Consider the following 21,127-nt stretch of genomic DNA (forward strand, 5'->3'; position numbering starts at 1 on the left):
CTCAGGAGGGCAAGACCGAGGGTTCGAACGCCCCTCAGTCTGCTGCACTTCCTCCGACAGGAGCGTCATCAACCGGTCCTCCGGCGCCCGCTGCCCCAGACTCTTCACTTCCTGCGGTAGCTCCTGCAGCACTCCGCGTCGTCGCTGAATCCGCGGAGATGGCTCCTGCTGCTCCTCCTGCCCCAGCTGGTGGTCTACCACCACTCACCGAAGCTCGCAAAATTCAAAACTGCGTTCGAGATTACGTGGCCTGGCGTCGCTTTCTACACCTGCTCTCTCTTAAGGAAAGTGTGGCTAAGATTGTGTTGGTACAAGCGCATGTTCGTGGGTAACCGAGGTCGACGAGAATTTCGAACTTGGTGCTTTACTGCAAATTTTGCAGCTCGACGAATTCAAAAATTCTATCGACCACACTACATTTTTCGACAAAAAAATCGCAATTACAACGCTCGTGAAATTCAGCGAGTGTACCGTGGGTATCTTGGTCGTCAAAGATACCACCAACTTATCTACGAACGCAAACTTAAATGTGGAGGTAAAATTTGGCAATGGTATCGAAAATGCCTCAATTATCGAGAATTTCAAGCTCGATCTCGATGGCTAGTCAAGAAAATCTACAGCATTCAAGGCCAATGGCGCAAGTACAAACGTCGACAGAATTTCACCAAATACATGGCCTATTATCGCAATGCAGCTATCAAGATCCAGAGTGTGTGGAGGCAGAAATTGGCGATCAATCACGTGTCTTCCATGCGCTTAGAAATGAACGCTGCGGCGCTCACAATCCAGCGAGTTTTCCGAGGACATTTGGCTCGAATACGCGTCGCTTTTTACCGAACAATTGCCACAAATACCGCAATTGTGATTCAGTCACAATGGAGACGATGCCGGGCACGAAAGTTGTACTTGTATCGACGAAATTTGATTTTTCTCACTCAGAAAATGATCCGATATGCTCGAGTTGTGAGGAGACTAAGAGAAATCGTCAGTCAAGCTGTAGCCAAGCACCACAACGAGGCTGCTTTGCACATCCAACGCTGTTTCCGCGGCATGATTGGACGAAAACGTGCACTGTTGTTTCGTAAAATTCGCAATGCGAAATATGCACGGAAAGGTCAAAATGCGACGCAAGCTTTACTTCGACGAAAATTCATCAGCAAAGGAGCTGCACTCTGTATTCAACACTGGATTCGCAGTGTAAACGCTCGTCGAAGAATGCTGAAAATCAAGAAATGGAGATATTTTCTAGCGGTGCAGTGCATCCAACGCTACATGAAGGCGTGGATAAAAAAAATGCGATTAAGTTGCAAGCGAGAAGTTAAAATTCACGCCGTTGCTGAAATTCAACGTGTGTTTCGTGGACATCAAGGTCGTGTGTATTATAAGGCAGAAAGACGTCGCCAACGTTATCTTGAGGCTGCAATACTGATTCAAAGAATATATCGAGGTCGACTTGGACGCAAACGCTACGCTCGGATTTTTCAGGCCAAGTCCAGTGCAGCCTCGAAACTTCAGAATATTTATCGATCTCGACAAGCTAGAAAATTATTTGAAATCGGTAGAGCTGCGGCTGCCCTCAAGGCCAAAGAGCAACACGATCGCTCTTTGCTGGGCAGACTGGAAGCTCGACGTAACCCGATGGACGAGCTTTATCGTCGAGCTAAACTGGAACTAGAGAAGGAAATTTTAACGCAACTTAAGGAAAAATACGAAGCACATCGAACTCTAGAAGAACGAGCAGTCCGGAAGCTAAAACGAGAATGTAGCCACGTCTGGACGACCGCGGACGAGATCATCAGTAACCAGTACGCAGTTCGACGGAAACTTTACGGAGTTACAGAAAATGTGTACGCTACGCATCGAGAGCTCGAACAACGTAAAAAACTGCATTTTTCGCTGGAAAAAGAATTAAACGAGCTAAAAACTCACGTACGGGACTTTAAACGAGCGATGCAGGAAGCGGTGACCAGCCGACGGATGCTCGAAGGCTGCGAAGTGTTCGATCTATTGAAAGAACAAGGACTTTTTCTCGACCCAGAGTCGAACCAACGTGACTAAAAAAATAACTTTTTCGTTCTTTCAAGTATTTTTTTTCAATTTTGTAAGAAAAAACAAGTCTTGCCTCTTGCAAAACTTAACTTCGGGAAATCGCTTACTTTCGCAGTAAATTCCCGAGAACAACACCCGCAGCCACACCCACAGCTCCGACGGTCGAGTACAGCGCCAAGTGGTCCATCGTGGCAAACTTGCGCTGCACACGTTCACGTTGGACGATGTTGCCCAGCAAGCTGTTGTTGTACGTCTGCAGCAGCTGATACGCGTAGTAGTGCGCGCCTCGTTCGCCCAGATCTTCCGTAAGTACGAGGTAGATCGGGATGGCCTTCAGCGCCGGACTCACCCGTCCCTTGTTAAAACACGCCTTAAGGAAAATGTCCCTCTGGGTGAAATAGTCCAAGTTCTTGGGTGCTAAGCCGCCGGTGATGTAAAATCCACCACGAGGTAGATATTTCAGCATGGCACATCCAGCTTCGCGTCCATAAGCACTAAAAAAAATATTAGCTACTAAGAAAAAAATAAAAAACCAAAAAAATATACGTACTCGACGAAGATCTCCATGGCTTGGTTACATAGCTCGTTCGTCTTGGCATTGTCGCCCACAATCTTCCCTTGAAGCGACTTGGCGCGCACGAAGGCGTCGTGCACCTTCTTGTCCACTTTGTCGGGAAATTTCTTGGCCAGAAACTTGTAAATTGTGGCCAATCCAGGGCCACTGACAATGCGCTCGACCGAGAAACGTCGGCTGCAGCCCAGTTCCTCTTTAATGGAATTGTATAGCTCGATTTCTATCTCGTCGGCGGGGGCGAAATCTGTGTGGCCTCCTTCACAGGCGTAGCACGAGTACTCGCCGTGTTTATCGGCGGTGAGATAGCACTCCCCCAGACCCGTCCCTGCTCCAATTGTGGCTATAGGCATCCCTTCTTCCTTCTCAGCCTCATTGAGTACAATGTACTCATGGGGCTTCAGAGTGAGGAGCCCGTACCCCATTGCAGCAAAGTCGTTGATGAGCTTCACTGTGGTGATCCCAAGCTCTTTTTCCAAACCAGGACCGTCGATTTTCCAGCCATCTTTGATGTTGGTAAATCTGTAAAAAAAAATAGAGTTACAGTCATTTCTAAATGGTCAGATACCCTAATTGGTCAATTTTGGACCGACGTACTCGACGGTGTTGTTTAGGATCGGACCGGCGCAGGCCAGAACGCAAGCCACGGGGAGTCTCTCTCGCATCCTGGCCTCCTTCATGAAGAGGTGGCAGACCTCTGAGAAGCTCCCGTAATTCTCGTTGTGGTACTTCCTGGCGAACGTGATCTCACCGGGGGCGACGGAGCCGGTGAAGGCAACAGAGCCCCTGGGGATGAGCCATAGCGTCAGCCGCGTGTTGGTGCCGCCGCAGTCTCCAGAGATAATGAGGTCACCTCTAATGCAAATAGAGTTAGAATAGGTGGGGGAGGGTTAGAAATGAGGGAGCTTGGACATACGACATGAGAGACGCTTGACTTGAGAGAAGATTCGAAAAATGAAAAGCTTTTCACTTGCCCGCTTCAAGATATTATTAGAGCAACATTGAAGCAACATGAAGGATACGGTGCCCAGAATCAGCTACAAAGTTGCGTATCGCACTGTAGCCATTATCAGATCAAGTGATTGACTTCCTTGGCAAGTGCAAAATCTGCCACCCGTTGTAAGTTGCAGAAGCTCTAATCTACGATTAAGTCGGAGCAGATGACAACAGGTATTAATATCCACTTGGACAATGGCTGGTGTTGGATTGTTGCCTTGCATAGGCATGTTACCGGTATGCTCGGATGTGACAGCACGCCGCCGCAAATATTGAGCCAGCTACCGATAAACGGCACCGATTATATTATAATACTTGAACGAAAAAGAACAAGCGAAGAGGATCGAACTAATACGAAAGAAGATTTCTTACAAAATGAAGTTACTCTGGCAACTCCGAACGCTACTCGCACTGTCGACCTACACGTGGAGATAGTCCACGACAACAGCCACGTCTACACCTCAGCAGCACTTGCTCGCGATGCGACAAGAGCCTACGCGCTCGAGTGCAAGAGCTGGTACGCGTAGAAGTGGGCACCACGCTCACCAAGCTCCTCGGTAAGCACCAGGTAGATGGGGCAAGCCTTCAGAGCAGGGCTCACACGACCCTTGTCAAACAGAGACTTAAGGAAAATGTCCTTCTTAGTGAAGTAGTCCAGGTTCTTAGGAGCGAGACCACCAGTGATGTAGAAGCCACCACGAGGCAGATACTTCAGCATCGCGTTACCAGCCTCACGGCCGTACGCACCCACGAAGATCTCCAGAGTCTGGTTGCACAGCTCGTTCGTCTTGGCATTCTCGCCAATCACCTTGCCCTGTTGCGTGTTGGCCTTGAGGAATTCCTCGTGCACCTTCGGGTCCACCTTCTCAGGGAACTTCTTGGCCAAGAACTCGTAGATCGTCGCCAGACCAGGGCCAGACACAATACGCTCCACCGAGAAACGCTGACTGCAGCCCAGTTTGGCTTTGATCTCATTGTACAGTTCGATCTCGATCTCATCCGCAGGGGCGAAGTCAGTGTGGCCACCTTCACAGGCGAAGCACGAGTACTGACCGTCGTTGCCAGGAGTCAAGAAGCACTCTCCAAGACCGGTACCAGCTCCAATGGTAGCCATAGGCGCGGTCTCGTCCTTAGGAGCGTCGTTTAGGACAATGTACTCGTGCGGACGCAGTGTCAACAGACCGTAGCCCATGGCGGCAAAGTCGTTGATTAGTTGGACTTGCTTAATGCCAAGCTCCTTCTCGAGACTTGCACCGTCGATCTTCCATCCGAACTCGACGTTGGTGAAGTCCACCGTGTTGTTGAGGATAGGGCCGGCACAAGCGAGGACACAAGCCTCCGGCACGTGGTCAGTGAGCTTGGCCTCGTTCATGAAGAGGTGGCACACTTCGTTGAACGAAGCGTGGTCCTCGTTGAGGTATTTCTTGGCGAAAATAACATCACCCGGGGCAATGTTGCCCTTGAGCTGGGTGGCGCCGGTGGGGATCTTCCACAGCGACAGACGCGTGTTGGTGCCACCGCAGTCGCCGGAGATGATGAGGCTGTAGTCAGACATGATGCTGGAAGAGGAGTACTTGTACTGGGAGACGGGAGATTCCGGAATGACCAGAGGTTGGGACTGCGGATCTTACATGTAGTTGCCGACGTGGCAACTGGCACGGCTTTGGTCTTGAAGTTGCTGTCTTATGAGCGTTTTCTGTCTCACAAAGTCTGAACTTTCACAATCGATTGATTTATCTTGACGGGAGTATGCCTTATAAATGTCAAGACGATTTTAGAACTGCGTGCCCATGCACCAAAAAGTGAGATGGCTTCGAAATCAATCGACAGTATTTAAGACCAATCAACAGTTGCGTGTCAAGCTGCAGGCCTGTGTCCTTGCTTCTTGTTCGCCGTTCTCCCCTATGATTGCTGCTACTAATGTCATTACTGTAATGAGCTTTCTGGCGGCTGGAAACGAATGGGATGGAGTGCTTTTGATGCTCCTGCCCGCGTGCGTGACGTCAGTCCATTCACTTGATTCCAGTAAAGAGCTGCTTCAACCCGTGCATAGAACAGGGTCGGCTGCTTGGGGTCTGTAAATCGAAGCAGACATCGACGCTCGAGCCCGCAAAGTTGCCTTTCACTTATTAATAACCAGGGTTCTTTTCACCATCCACCTGAAGGCACTTGATACAATGTTGCATGGACTCGGCAACTTGGAATGGGACCTTGCATATCAGCGGCAATTTCGTCGACTTCAACTTTAGCAACTTAGTGCAAGTTGCACGTGTTTTGTAGTGCACGTTGCACCCGGTGCAGACGAGATTCTTGTTACAAGACAGTGTCTTGAAGACACAACAAACGTTTATTATCAATCACAGAAGTTGCCGGTTCTGTAGAGCATCTTATGGTAGAGCTCACCATGTGCATGTACCAAGTAGTACCACTGCAACGCCTAGGCATCGGTCAGCAACTGGTACGCGTAATAATGGGCCCCACGTTCACCCAGGTCCTCGTTCAGGACCAGATAGATCGGACAGACTCACTCGGCCCTTGTCGAACACAGAGTTGAGGAAAATGTCCTTCTTGGTGAAGTAGTCCAGGTTCTTAGGAGCAAGACCAGGCATTCCGAAATAATCATTGTATTGCTGCTTCAATACAATAGTTTACACTTAATTATTGATCTTTACAAATTGGATGACTCTTTCCAATTAGTTATTTTTGTATTTACAACAAAGTACTTTATTTTTTCGTAAAATCTAGTTTTTTCTGCTTTGTTTTGCGTAAATACGGAGCTCGGTCGCTCAAAACGCGAACCTGAGGCGCTCGTCTATCATTTTTGATCTTACCATGGCTCTCGCCAACACCTTCACGACCAAGCAAGTCTGCAGCTACTTTTTTACTGCCAGCTTGGCGACTTCCAGTCGGCCACCATGAAGCTTCAAGACGACAACGTAACGCTTCTCGATGTGCGCGATATCTTTGATGCGCTCATCGAGAAGCATTCCGTTGTGAAAAAGTATCTTGCTGCCGACGCAAATATTGTTAAGGACGTGGACTTCGAGCGAGCGTGCGCTGTAGCCCTGTCAGGCGCCGTGGACGAGCTGACGAACGACCAGGAGCTGATGTTGCAGCCATTTGAGACGGTACCCGCAATTACGACACCGGACACCAGGCACGGACGCCCACAGGGCTTTGCCGACAGAGTCTTGGCGACTAGAAAAAAGCGGCGCGGTGCAAAGAAGGTATTTGATGGTGTGCTTTTCATCCCGCCGACGTCAAACACCGTGGAGCGTCTTTTTAGTGTGGCGAAACATACTCTTTCCCACCATCGCCAGCGTATGCTGCCTATTCACCTTGAAACCGTGTTGTTCCTGAAGATGAATCGGCCTTTCTGGGACGCAAACACTGTAGCGGCTATCGTGAACGCAAAGTAATGTGCAGTGCTGTACATCTAAGTAGTTAATTTTCCAATACACTACTATTGATGTCAATTATTTATTTCTTAAGTTGTAGTTTTTGTAGCAATAGCTTATTTTGGCATGGACCTTCAATATGATTGCAATTGTATTATCGGAATGCCTGAGCAAGACCACCAGTGATGTAGAAGCCACCACGAGGCAGATACTTCAGCATCGCGTTACCCGCCTCACGGCCGTACGCTCCCACGAAGATCTCCAGAGTCTGGTTGCACAGCTCGTTCGTCTTGGCATTCTCGCCAATCACCTTGCCCTGTTGCGTGTTGGCCTGGAGGAATTCCTCGTGCACCTTCGGGTCCACCTTCTCAGGGAACTTCTTGGCCAAGAACTCGTAGACCAGGGCCAGACACAATACGCTCCACCGAGAAACGCTGACTGCAACCCATTTTGGCCTTGATCTCATCGTACAGTTCGATCTCGATCTCATCCGCAGGGGCGAAGTCAGTGTGGCCACCTTCACAGGCGACGCACGAGTACTGACCGTCGTTGCCAGGAGTCAAGAAGCATTCGCCAAGTCCGGTACCAGCTCCAATGGTAGCCATAGGAGCCGTCTCATCTTTAGGGACGTCGTTGAGGACAATGTACTCATGAGGACGCAGGGTCAGTAGACCGTAGCCCATTGCAGCAAAGTCGTTGATGAGTCGCACCTTCTTGATGCCCAACTCCTTCTCCAGACCTGGACCGTCGATCTTCCAACCAAACGCTACATTGGTGAAGTCTACCGTGTTTTTCAGGATTGGGCCAGCGCAAGCGAGTACGCAGGCTTCGGGGATCTGGTCCACGAGCTTGGCCTCGTTGAGGAACAGATGACACACCTCGGCGAAGCTGGCATAGTCTTCGTTCAAGTATTTCTTGGAGAACAGCATCGAGCCTGGGGCGATGTCACCCTTGACGTGCTTGGAGTCCTTAGGGATGTTCCACAGCGACAGACGCGTGTTGGTGCCGCCGCAGTCTCCGGACATGATGAGGTCGGTAGCCATGATGCGTAAGTAGTTAGTTGAGCTCGAGACGGTGAGTTTGGAAGCTGACTTGTGGAAGACGCAAAACTTCGTCAGCTAGGGAGCGTGTACGCTAAAGCATTGAAGTTGGTTTGGGCAGTCAGCAGAGGTGTTTCGTGAACAGTACAGTACTGGTCTGGCGCGGCCAATTTTGTAAAATGAAGCTAGTTCTACACATTGACAGCGAACTGTTGTTTTTGAAGCTATGAGGGTTACGAGTGTAACTTGTGTAACCTAGCGCCAGTTATTTTGGCCTCATTTTCTTTTAACCAAAGTGAGTCCCCTACCGTAGCTGTACCATTCATTTTGGCATCATGTCACTAAATGGAGGGGAGAATCTAACGAGGGCCCTTATCTCGCACAAAAAGTACACGGTTGGGAAAGGCAGATGAGTTAGTCAGTAAGTACCAGTTCGTACCAGTTTAAATAAATGTAGACGAGCTGTAGACGAACCACAAAGGTTGTCAAATACAAAGAGTTCACCAATGAGTAATACCGGTCCTCAACGTGTTGTCATCTTACCTCCATCCCAATCTGTGTACGCCTCGCATGACATAGCTGAAGAAGCGTTGCATCAGTAGGTTAAAGATCACGGGTTCAATCTTTCACGTCGCCGAGTTCGGTACACAGACGACGCTGACAGGAAGGTGTGGGCACGGAACTATGAGTGCGATCGCTCCAGAGCCGTGAAGAACACTCAGCACAGACCCGAGAGCGCACCATGCGAGGTTTAAAACGCTCAGGAGCCCATGCGCATTACACTGCATGCTGTCAGCAAGACAGAAACCGACGGGGATTGGAAGGTTGCTCACACGGCACGGAGCGCTCACCATAACCACGAACCGTCCCGGGACATTTGTGATCATGCTGCTGTCAGGCGCCGCTGCTCAAAGATATCAGGAACAAACGTCGGTGACCACGTCAGACCTGGTGAAACTCCAGACTGTAGCAGGAATTGCCGTTTCAACCATTCAAGCCACGCTTGTAAGTGCCGATCCAGACTCTCTTGTGGTCGCCAAAACCATCGCCAACACAAAAAGTGCTACTCGAAGAAGAACGAGAAAAGTATGTCCAGAAAGCACCTAGGCCAAGTAGACGTCGAGAATCCAGCCCCGGGACAGCAAAAAGGGAGAGCTCTGGGAAAACCAATTCCTTGATGGCTACGTTCTATGAAGCGGCGGAGGCAATCTCAGAAGCAGAGTTTGAAGAAAAATGCACGGTCCTTGCCTTAAAGAGCAAGGTGGTGTCAGACTATCTGGATCTGCATTGGTGGAAGTACAAGTCGCGAGTTGTGAGATACTGCACAAGCAAGTACACCCACTTCGGTGTCCGAGACACATCTACAGTCGAGGAAACGCATGCCAAGATCAAAGCCAAATTGAAATCAAGCCAAGGCGACTTGTACACAGTTTTCATGAAGCTGCGTAGATAATGGACAATTGCTGCTTCCGAAACAAGTTTGCTCATGGCTCAACATACAACGATTGCGCCTCAGTTGCTGCAAAAGAGCAGATACAATCGAGCTGTCAGGATTATCACGAGAAACGCTTTGAGAGCCACTGAGAGGTTGTGGATGGATGCGGAGAAAATTGATAATGATCGAATTGAACGTAGTCTTTGGTATGAAAATTTCGTGCTGTCCCTGGCCTTCTTGTCTCCACGAGATTTCTGCAGTCATAGAGTCGAATGGAAGGAAGTACCTCACCCCGGATCATTTCGACAAACACTGGTGGATTTACCGCGACAATAGGACTGCGCCTTCAAGAATTCAAGACCCTGCTACACTGCAACATTGTAGATCTAAGAAAAGCACGCGCAGAACGCGGCTAGCAAACCAAGGTAGTACAGGGGCCGGCCGTGACCCGACATATAGTGAAGCGAATCGACAAAAATCACCCGGCTACACCTCCATTCGAATCATCCTTTATATCAGCGAGGTCGTGGGGGTATGCAGAAAGAGCACCTTACTTAGATCAAAGTGAAGGAGAGAAATATGCGTAAAACATTCGTAATTCCATCAATACATTGTGGATGGCACCGCTAAGCAGCAAACCGCAGAGAAGACAGGTAGTTTTGATATTAAAAAGAAGAATTGTAACGGGAACGCTGTACCAAAGTTGAAAATCTCGACCAATTAAAAACGAATAAACCTAATTTTGTCCAGTCAGGTGGGCTCCTCATCTTCCATCTGTTTAAGATTACCGTACGTCTCAATTCCAAGCGGGGTGTTCCCTCATCTTGTGGACTCGTAGCGAGCTCTGGTGCTTGAACACCTTATCGCACACCTCGCATTTGTACTCACCTTCCTCGTACTCACGTTTCTCGATTTGAGGCTTTGAAGGGAGATCTGAGAGTGGTAGATGTAACGGGAACGCGATTTGTAACGGGAACACGATTTGTAACGGAAACGATTTTTGAAACGGGAATGCTTTTTAATACCTGTACGATACTGGTACTTACTGACTATCTCATCTGCCTATCCCAACCGTGTACATTTTGTGCGAGGGTCCTCCCGATGAGGGCCCTCGTTAGTTTCTCCCTAAATGGAGGTCCTCTAAAGTATCAGCATTAAATCAAATACACCACGCTTTAACTCAGATTTTCCACGTACCAAAGGTGGGACCACCACTGCGTGTACAGTACTGCACCCCGTTTTCGCGTTCTTGGACCTTTGATAAACTTCCGAATGTGATGCTTCAAAATCCAAATGAGCTATAAGTTGTATGCTTAAATCTGATTTATTTGCAAATCCTATATGATCCAACCCCGCGAAAACGGGGTGCAGTACTGTACCGCCTAATTACATATGTTCTTCACTTATCTAGCCCTGGCTTCAATATGTATCAGTTTGGTGTGTTTGACCGCTGCCAATCGTGGTATTGTATTTCGACATCATGTGAAATCTTCCGATTTTATCCTCTTTAGCCAATTAACCTGATATATATAGGTTCATTAACATGTAAGACAATAATGTACCATTTTAAGTCGCTGTCATTATCATTAAGGAAAAACTCTAAATTGGAGGCCGTGATGGTCGGACTTGGAAAGAAGACGCCGGAAGCGGTCCGTGGTGCGTACAGCCTGCACATCAACTGGAGGCCAAGCTGAGACATATCAGCTACTAGCCCTTTGCTTAATAAGGGGGCTCGACATGCCGGCAGGCAGCTCTGTCATCGTGCGCCTCGATTGGGCCAGCATGCACTCCGTCCAAAAGCGCGGCAGCACTGCGTGCAAGCAAAGTATGTCGGGCACTCTGCAATAGAATCTAGATCCCATGTCGCTCTCGTGCTGCAGCTGGCGAGCTTAATCGGCGTAAAGGCTGGTCGATTTCTACACCAACTTTTGAAGGGCTAGTAGCGATAGGCTTGACGCGTCATAGATTCCGAGTGACACACCGAGCGGCGTTGAATTTATTATAGCCGAAATGCTTCGGTACTCTGGTGGCCTCTGCGAGCACTTTGGGTCCTGGCTTACGTGGGGGTATGGCTCACCAGCTCTCTGGCGGACACCGTAGGGCGGCTGGCACGAGCTGCGTTACCTCGCCCGTCGATCCAGTGCTCGTGCTGCTCGAACCAGGGCATACCCAGGATCAAATCGTATGGATCTCTGTTAAAAACAGTAAAGTTTTTCAAGCTGTCAGAGTCTACAACCTTGACAGCCAGATCCATCACGAAACAGCCCTGTTTTGTACAGCCGAATCAGCGAATGTCGTGCTGCTGGGCGGACCTAAGCTCCATGGGAACTGGTCTGATTGGGCTCGCCCGATTCGGATTCGACGCTAGACCTTCTGACCACGCTGAGGCCGGCGAATGCGCCGAGCGGTGGCTATACCCTTCCGGAAGAGCCACATAAGCTTGACTGCACCCGGAGCAACTGGGTTCGCGCCGGTACCACACGAAGTCCGTCCATGATCCCCGTCACTTTGATGTGCTCGTTCAGTAGATTTCCCACTAGGAATGCCGTGGACTCCCTCTTCTCCTGGGTGTACTCATGCGGCTTACGCTTCCCTTGTCCGCACGAGAGTAAATCGCGAGCGCTGGCGATATTCGAAGTTCGCATGTTGAAAAGCGGCTCGGAGCTGTTCGCACAACGGACCCCAGGATGTATTGACATCCCGGGGAGGTTGCCTCCCGCGTGTGCGCCAAACGCTTGACGCGACCGCTAAGGTTGGAGAGTGCAAAATCAACTCGGTGTTGCTCGGGCGAGATCTGACTCACGTCCATAGCAAGTTCTACTTCTTGAACCAAGTAACGGGTTCTAGGCAACGTTAGGCTTGTTCGGAGCGAAAGGAAGAGTCACCACTCGGGGAGGAGACCGGAGAGACGACACTTGAGGGGAAGAAGGAAGATTCCGAAGTGATTGATTTATCGGAGCTTACACTGTCCTCACTACCTAGGCCATCCAATCAATTGGTGCATCCAATCGCCAACACTCAATCAATCATCCTACTCGTCTAATCATCGATAGCGTAATCAGCGTATTGTAATCATGGCGGGATCGTGTTGGGCCGGTTTGGTTACCGGTGTATGGGTACTTACCGTCTCAAACCGGTACCCCTCAATACGTCCCCTCAATGTGAACACGCGTTGACTCCGAGCGCCGTCGTAAGTTCCTTGTGACGTGGCCCCGGAAGCGTCTACATCATGATGTATGTCAGCATCACAGAGGTCTCGCAGTACTCCAGGCTGACCTCACCGCGCTTGACCTCATCACGAATGTGATGGTATTTGATGTCGATGTGCTTGGCCCGACCATGGTTCACTGGGTTCTTGGTCATCTTGGTGCATGACTGGTTGTCTTCGAGGATCTTGAGCTCTGGTCCCGATTCCCCTGCTGCCTACAAAATCTCGCAAAGCTGGCGGTGAGCCCATTTGAATTCTTGAATAGCTAAACTTAGCGCGATGTATTCTGCCTCGCTTGTAGACAACAACACACTTGACTGATTTTTGCTCCCCCAACTCACGGGGGCGCTCATCAAAAGAAACGTGTAGCCCCCAGTTGACTTGCGATCGGAGTGGTCACCAGCCCAGTCTGCGTCAGAGTACCCGCGGAAATCCACTTTTAAAGCATATTCCATGCGACTTAGTTCCTTGTAGATAGCGAAAAATGCGCTTTACAGCAGCCCAGTGCTCGACTTGTGGGTTCTCCATGAAGCGAGAAACGTATCCCACGGCAAATGCAATGTCCGGTCATTTCGCGGTCATCAAGTGCATGAGCGCGCCCACAGCCTCGCGGAACGGAGCGTTCACCTTGGTCGGTGCGCTGCTTGGGACTAGGCGAGAGCTCAAATAAGATGGACTCACCACCGCCTTGCACTAATCCATACCAAAACGCTTAAGGATGTCGTCGACATATCGGCGCTGGCACATCGTCACACTCCCGTCAGCGTTGTACACCTTCGATTCCCAGTACGAACGCACACTTGCCACTGTCGGTCATCTCGAAGTGCTTCTTGAAATCGCTCTTGGTGGTTGCAATTAACTCGGCCGAGCTACCAGTCACCAAAACGTCGTCTACGTAGACCAGCAGAAGCACACAGTGATCACCCACAATATTGATGTAGAGACACGGGTCGTATGCTGAAACTTGAAAGCCGATGGAGCACACGTTGTCGTCGAAGGTCTCGTTCCACACGCGCGATGCTTGCTTGAGACCGTAGCTCGCCTTCACCAGCTCCAGGCAGTCGAAGTCACCATCAATCTCGACACCTTCTGGCACCATGCAGAACACCACCTCCTTCATTATGCCATACATGAATGCTATCACCACGTCCAGCTGGTCCAGGGGCCAGCCGAGGTACACGACCAAAGCAACGATCATGCGCAGCGTCACATACTTCACCACGGGCGAAAACGTTTCCGTGTAGTCAATGCCATACTTCTGCTTGAAGCCTTTCGCCACAAGGCGCGCCTTGTACTTCTCGATTGAACCATCCGCTTCGCGTTTGATCTTGAGCACCCAATTCGTACCGATGGCCCGTTGACCGTTCGGTAACTTGGCAGCTCGAAACACACCGCGAAGTCGCATCGACTTAAGTTTGGCACGGATAGCCTTGCGCCAATGCACTTGATCAGGCACGTTCACCACATTTTAGAACGTTGCCGGCTCAGCTAAATCACCAGCTTCCACCACTGCATTGGCACATGCTCGCCAAAATACAGGCGGAGTTGCGTCATCGTCGCTTTTATCCATGGCGTCTTTTTCTTCTTCATCGGCCACATCACATCCATTTCGCACATCGGATCGGCGCTATGTTTGACGCTCAAACGAGGTTTTTAGAGCACTAGCTTCTTCCAGACCGGCAGCCTGCTGTGCAGCGCGCGATCTCGTAGTCATGCCGTGAACGTTACTTGTGCGGGACTTGCGTTTCCCCGTCTGCTCGAATTCCGTTGGACCCGCAGTTTCGGTATCGTTGATGCTGAGAGAGTCGAGGTCGATATCGGAATCTGAGCCGTCGTCGCTTGGACTAGCCGTCGAAACCCAAAGTTTGATTCGTCGAAATTGACATCGTGACTGATCACCACCTGCCCCGCCTCGATGTCATAAACTCGATACGTCGTCGACACTTCTTCGTAGCCCATGAACAACCCTTCGCGGGCCTTCGGATCCCACTTGAGTCTCTTTTCCCTCGGCGTTTGGACGTACGTCTGACAACCAAACACACGCATGTGCTTCACACTTGGCTTGGACTTGTACACGATCTCATATGCAGTCTTGTTTTCGGTATTGGGTGACGGTAAGCGGTTCTTAGCGTAGATAACGGTCATCGCTGCTTCGCCCCAGAAACACTTCTCCAACTCGGCATGGTGCAACATGCTGCGACCAATCATGACGATAGTCCTGATAGCTAGTTCTGCAGTGCCGTTCGTCTGGTTTGCGTACGGAACCGTGGTCTGCTGTTCGATGCCTTGATCTTCGTAGAACACCTTGAGTGAGTTTGTCGCGAACTCACGAGCTCCGGCATGGCGTTCGAGCCTGACCCGCTTGCCGAATTACGTATGTACCTTCGTGATGTAGCTCTTGAGGCATTCTTCAGCGTTCGACTTGGCTCGTAAGCAGAAACCCTTCAAGCATCGACTGGCTTCGTCGACGATGAGCAGCAAGTACTTTCTCTCATCCAGCGATTTTTCTTCCACGGGGCCGCAGATGTCGAAATGAAGCAGCTCGAGCGTGTCGTAGCTGCGTTTGTCGCGGTTACTGGGGAACGGCTTCTGGGACATTTTTCCTTGCTGACACCCGTGGAAGCCACTTTACCCACTTGACTTCAAAGATGCCTTGGCATGATCATGCCGCTGTTGACTATCTTGCGTAGTACGTCGATAGGAGCATGGCCCATGCGCGCGTGCAAGTCAACGTTCGACTTCGAAGTCACTGCGTTTATCAAGCATAGTGGTGTGCGCAGGCAGTAAAGACCGCCCACGTGATCTGCTGTAGACACCACTGCCTTCGAATCCTTGCGCACAACGTGCCTGGTTTCACCGTCGAACACCACTTAAAATTTGCCGATTTTGTTAATCTGCGGCACCGATAGCAAGTTCTTCTTCATCTTCGGTACGTAGAGCGCGTTGTTGATCTCGATCTCGCGCTCATCGCCGTTGGGCAGAACCACGCGCTCGATGATGGTCCCCACACCCTTGATAACAACGTTTGTGCCATCAGCGACCTTCAGCTCGCCTTCACCTCGTTCGTTCAGCATGACAAACTTAATCTTGTCCTTGCCGATATGGTGCATCGCACCGCTGTCGACTGCCCACAGCCCGGCCATACTCTTGCCCGTCAGAACTTACATTCCAACGAAACCGCAAACGCCACGCGATCATAGCCGTAGTCGTAGTCGTCGTTTCGCAACTGGACATTGTTGGGCCCGGGGCCACGACTGTTGCTGCCGCGTCGGCCTCCTCGATTCTCATCCTTCTGCATGGTCCAGTACTTCTCAATCACGTGCCCCAAATTTCCCGCAGTAAGTACACTGGCGAGACTCCCTCTCGGTACTGAACGCCTTCGCCGCGTCTTCAGTCTTCACCGCAGAGGTCTTCGCGCCTTGGCGCTTGATATGCTCGTTCGTGAGCACCTTCACAACGTCTTGCGTCTTCAGCTCAGCAGTACTCATCTCCAGGTGAAGCACGACGCTATCGTAGCTCTAGGGGAGACTGCGCAACAAGCAGATCGAAACGTCCTCGTCCTCCATCTTGGCGCCGAAGCTACTAAGCTTGGCGCTGATGTTGAGAACTTCATTGCAGTGATGCAACACATTTGCACCTTCAGACATATCCATGCTTAAAAGCTGTCGATTCAGGTAAATACGACCAGCCTTCTGCAATCCTTCGTACAACGTCGTCAAGCGCGCCCACGCGGTCCACGCTTCCTCGCAGTTGTCGACCACGTGGTGGTAGTCTGCATCCATGTGGAGCAGCATCTATCCGAGCGCGATGTTGCTCGACTTGACATACTTGTCCTTCGCACGAGGGTCCGTGAAGCTTGAAGTCGGCTCTCGGCTCACATCATGCCATACTGACTTGGTCAGGAACACACCACGCAGGTAGCGGCTCTACGTCGCGTAATTATCACCGTTGAACTTGTCGATGGAGACCTTAGTTGCCCAACGTCTTGCGCAAAGGACATGTTACTTGGGCTCATAAACCTGATAGAGGTCACGGGGTTTTGGCAACGTTAGGCTTGTACGAAGCGAAGGGAAGGGTCACCACTCGGGGAGAAGACCGGAGCGAAGACACTTGTGGGGAAGAAGGAAGATTCCGAAGTGATTGATTTATCGGAGCTTACACTGTCCTCACTTCCTAGGTCATCCAATCACCAACACTCAATCAATCATCCTACTCGTCTAATCATCGATAGCGTAATCAGCGTATTGTAATCATGGCGGGATCGTGTTGGACCGGTTTGGTTACCGGTTTATGGATACTTACCGTCTCAAACCAGTACTCCTCAATATGAATGTTCTCACCTTTCTTCCTCCACATTTAGCCGTAATGGCTTCTAATATGGCGGCTTTGCACCTGCCACCGGAGCCTACAAGTTTCGCCGCACATGCGCGATGAGCGTTTTACTCGTAAGTGTCGTACGCATTGACACGTTCGACCTGCTCGACCAGTGTTGACACCACCAGGCTCAACAAGGCCTCCATCTTGACGATACCAGCCATCATCCCAACCGACTGGAACTGCAGTCGTTCAAGTGAGGAAAATGGGTCTTATCCATGGCGGCAGAACTTCAGAGGTTCAGGTAGTCTACCCGCGTTGGCTGCTATTGACTACGAGTGCTACCAAGTGTGACGGGACGACACACAGCACCTTGCGCTTGAGGAAGCTGGCTTTTGAGAGTATACAATCTATTTGGGAACAATACTTCACAAGTCCCTTGTCATAGGAAGCGAAAAAAACAGTTAAATGCAGTTTCCGACTGCGAGTATTTATAGGAAGGCTAAGCGCTAGTTTCAATACAAACTATAAGGTACCAATGGTGAAGCTATGTAGCTTTCCAACGGTAGGCCTTTTAGCCCCCTGGCACCATTAGGCATTCCGAAGAGTGACATGTCACTATTCCTGTAACCTGGGTACATTAGCCTGTACCCCGTTTCCAAACTTACATTTTTGATCACAAAGTTTAGTCGAATTTGTGCTTTTAGGCTACGAAATTGACCACACCAGAACCAATGCATAAGGCAGACAGAAAGCGTTTTGATAAAAAAATCCCTGTCGCTGCTATTGAAAAGGTGATTTGAGTTCCGGTTTGATGTGTGCTCGAGGAATACTATGTACAAAGCCAACGAATGGGTACCAAATTTCGATGGAAATTGCAAATCGATACCAAGCAAAACAGTTAGTGCTCTCGACAAGGAAATTGGTAAGGAAACACCGATACGCAATACAAAAGATATGTACTTAACAGCTTCGCATCAATTCATTATTGTATTTCAGCATTAGGTTGAAAAAAGTTTCCCTGGGTACACACTAGCGTCTACTGGGTGCTTCTGCTACCACATACTTCCTCTGTCCGACATGAACGCAAGAAAGTAAACAATGCATCTTTATTGGCTAAGGCGGAGCGGAATTAAAAACCAACCGGATAAGACAAAGTAGATCATCTCCGCCATCGATTGCGGTTTAACGCGTTTCAGTCCGAGATCTAATGCAGTCACAGCGACCGGATAAGCACGTTGCCTTTACTTACCAATTTTTTCACGCGTGCAGATAAGCTCCAAGGGCTCTAAAGGATCTCCAAAGAAAATTTAACTGATGTCCAAGCGGCGCCAAATCGTCGACGAGCTCATGAAGATAAGTAGACGGCGTGGTGCCTCGTGGTGTACAAGCCGCCCACTACAAGAGGCGTTTGCTGTTCCGACGCCTCTATTAACCGTCTGTGGCTGCGTTTTGTTGAGACAGCGTTGGAGAGTGGAGGAGTCGTATCAAGGAAAAAACTCGGGCAGGGTAAAGAAGGACCAAGACACAATCGCTGCACATATCAGAGCAGTCATGTGGGAGAAGGAACGCCTATATGACATATTGCGACCACCACAGACATCTCCAAGCACTGTGTGAGCGCAGTGATTCGTGAAGGGGTTTTGAAAATGTACAAGACACGCATGAGACCTATTCTCACAGAAGAAAACAAATTTTGTCGCATGGAGCATGGAGTGGCAAACATCAACCCTGGACGGCTTTGAGCACGAAACCTTGTTCAACGAAGTTTTCGTCGATGAAAAATGATTCTACGAGGATATCAACAAGCGAACGTGCTAGCTATTTGTGGACAAATCTTATACCATGATGAGCCACTAGAGTAAGAACTTCATCCCGAAGACCATGTTCCTTCATGCTGTAGCACGCCCACGGTGAGTACTCTTTAAAGCTGTAATCGCTAAAATTTAAACTGAGTTACAGCTAATATTGATTATAAACAGCTGGGATCTACATACAAAACGTAAACGGGATGGTAAAATTGAGCTGTGATCACTACCTGAACAATACAAAACACTTCGAAGAAGCAAGTAGCGCGCAAGGGGGCGGAATGCACGAAAAGAATTGATTTAAACACCCGTGAAGCTTACAAAAGATACCTGTTAACCCTTCTGATACCGGCTATGAAGTTAAAGTGGCCGCGTGAGAGACACCACGTCATTCTTATTCAGCAAGATAACGCGAAGCCCCATATTAATCCAGCCGATCCTGATATCTTAGCCGCTGGCACTGCTGACGGGTGAAACATCCGGCTTTTTTATCACCCAGCCAGCTCTCCATATACAAGTGTATTGGATTTGGGTCTGTTCGCGTCCCTCCAAGCTACGAACATCTGTATATAGCATCGAGGCGTTAAACTAACATAAACATGTAGTCCACATCATGGTGTTCTGAGCATTATTTCAAGGGGAGATTGCTAATCAGTACCAAGCCGCAGTTGGGTAAACACACAGAGGGAGGTACGATTGGCTGCTATAATTTAACGTTTGATGAGCATCTTTCCATTCATGATGTCAAGTTGCATTACTGTCGGGATACACAAAGAAATGAGGGGTCAACACGAGAAACATTCAAGTCGTAGTATTGATTACATTATATTAAAGTCTGATAAACTTCCTCTGTCCGAGAATGATCACAAGAATGACATATGACAGTGGGTCAGTTTGATGTTGTGTGCAAATGTGATACAAGCGGCATTAATAGTTTAAACGGGAAATTTATTTAAATAGTACTTGACGTAATCACTCGAGCAAGAGCGGTCTCAGTATCTGCATCACATACAAAACTCGTATGGAGTTTACCTTCACGCCTAAGCTTCTCTAAACCAATGTGTGGCAATTTGTAGTCGTGACTATCGTTCGTCCTCAGAATGCACTCCATGCATTTTTGAAGTGTCAGGAATATATTATCGAGTGTGTCTTCTTCCATGGCCTGATATGCATCTTGAACTACCTCGTTGCGAGCTGACTCCGCTGACGACAAAACAATCCTGATTGGGTTTCCAATAGCTAGTTTACGCTACCTATCTCCCAGTATAACTTCAAATTCTGTAAGCGAGCGCCATTACATAACGGGCAACAGTGCTCATACGCGACTCGCGTCGCATTCGAGCATGCACTTACACTGACGAGTGAATGCGCGATATGCGAGTTATCTAACAGACATGCTATTCCTTATTTGAGGGCGCGAGGGAAACTGTACTTCGTCAGAGGCCCAGAAGGTGCTTCACACACAAGTAAAAGTGGGTTGGGATCGCTTAAAAGCCGCGTCACGCGTCTACTCGCATTCTCCCATCTGGTTCTCTGTCCATCATTCTTGCGGATGGCGAGGTAGTATACGTAGCGTACTGCAGCTTGGGCCATGTGTATGTCCAGCATTGACAGTGCTCAAAGTCGATGTTCTTTCACGAGAAGCTTACGACCTTTGTGTAACGCTCCGCAGTCATGGGTAGCAACTTGTGATTGGCGTCGTCACTGAACTACGGGCTCGTGGCAATGAACTTTCAGCTTGGCTCTTGCGCTGGAGGGACAGTGATATTGGGGTATCTTGCGTCTTGCGGGGCGAGGCGAGTGAAGCTAACCATGTGCTTGTAGGTAGCGCAGTAAGCGAGGGGGGGGGTCTGTTTTTGGGGGGATGTAGGTCTATTCAGTCCCCCCCCCCCCAGACACACACACTCACATCGTCCTTATACGTGCCCACGCACCGCCCTCATACGCATCGGCCTCAGTTCGTTTCTAGTTATATTCCGTAGATAGGAGTTAATCATAATTTTCTTTTTCAATTTAGTACGATGTCTTGCTACCAGTGCTCACGATGTACGAGTTCCTAAAACACTACTTCGACACCAAGCTTGATCAATTTGCGAGAAAAGCAGGAGCAGACGTTCGGGGTTGTTGACGCATATGACGGCTCATCAGAGAAATCGAAGATGGCGGCGCCGAGAGACGCCGGCCAAGTGGGTAACTTAGATCCGCAAGCGGGTAGCTTAATACCGCAGACAGCTGTAGCTATCAAAAATGCTGGTATTAGCGAGCTATAGGTATGTAACATAGCTCCACAAACGGCCGTCCAGATCTT

General features: G+C 49.5%; 5 protein-coding genes across 5 annotated transcripts; 1 reads left to right on the forward strand and 4 right to left on the reverse strand.

Moving 5' to 3' along the window:
* Nucleotides 1-318: 318 nt before the first annotated feature.
* Nucleotides 319-2,058, forward strand: PITG_06014 (uncharacterized protein; the record flags this gene model as incomplete). The annotated part of the gene is made up of 1 exon (XM_002998180.1): nucleotides 319-2,058. One exon carries the CDS (start codon nucleotides 319-321, stop codon nucleotides 2,056-2,058), a length of 1,740 nt encoding a protein of 579 aa, XP_002998226.1.
* Nucleotides 2,059-2,152: 94 nt separating this feature from the next.
* Nucleotides 2,153-3,553, reverse strand: PITG_06015 (glucokinase, putative; the record flags this gene model as incomplete). The annotated part of the gene is made up of 4 exons (XM_002998181.1): nucleotides 2,153-2,543; nucleotides 2,600-3,142; nucleotides 3,218-3,475; nucleotides 3,537-3,553. 3 exons carry the CDS (start codon nucleotides 3,298-3,300, stop codon nucleotides 2,153-2,155), a joined length of 1,017 nt encoding a protein of 338 aa, XP_002998227.1.
* Nucleotides 3,554-3,962: 409 nt separating this feature from the next.
* Nucleotides 3,963-5,207, reverse strand: PITG_06016 (glucokinase, putative; the record flags this gene model as incomplete). The annotated part of the gene is made up of 1 exon (XM_002998182.1): nucleotides 3,963-5,207. The coding sequence occupies one exon, from the start codon at nucleotides 5,169-5,171 to the stop codon at nucleotides 4,110-4,112; it is 1,062 nt and encodes a 353-aa protein (XP_002998228.1).
* Nucleotides 5,208-6,099: 892 nt separating this feature from the next.
* Nucleotides 6,100-6,225, reverse strand: PITG_06017 (uncharacterized protein; the record flags this gene model as incomplete). Its single annotated transcript, XM_002998183.1, has 1 exon — nucleotides 6,100-6,225. One exon carries the CDS (start codon nucleotides 6,223-6,225, stop codon nucleotides 6,100-6,102), a length of 126 nt encoding a protein of 41 aa, XP_002998229.1.
* A 957-nt stretch (nucleotides 6,226-7,182) lies between these two features.
* PITG_06019 (glucokinase, putative) lies at nucleotides 7,183-8,101 on the reverse strand (the record flags this gene model as incomplete). Its single annotated transcript, XM_002998184.1, has 1 exon — nucleotides 7,183-8,101. The coding sequence occupies one exon, from the start codon at nucleotides 8,055-8,057 to the stop codon at nucleotides 7,383-7,385; it is 675 nt and encodes a 224-aa protein (XP_002998230.1).
* Between the last annotated feature and the right edge of the window lie 13,026 nt (nucleotides 8,102-21,127).

Source organism: Phytophthora infestans, genomic scaffold, assembly GCF_000142945.1.
Source record: "Phytophthora infestans T30-4 supercont1.9 genomic scaffold, whole genome shotgun sequence".
In the NCBI taxonomy this organism is placed as follows: Eukaryota; Oomycota; class Peronosporomycetes; order Peronosporales; family Peronosporaceae; genus Phytophthora; species Phytophthora infestans.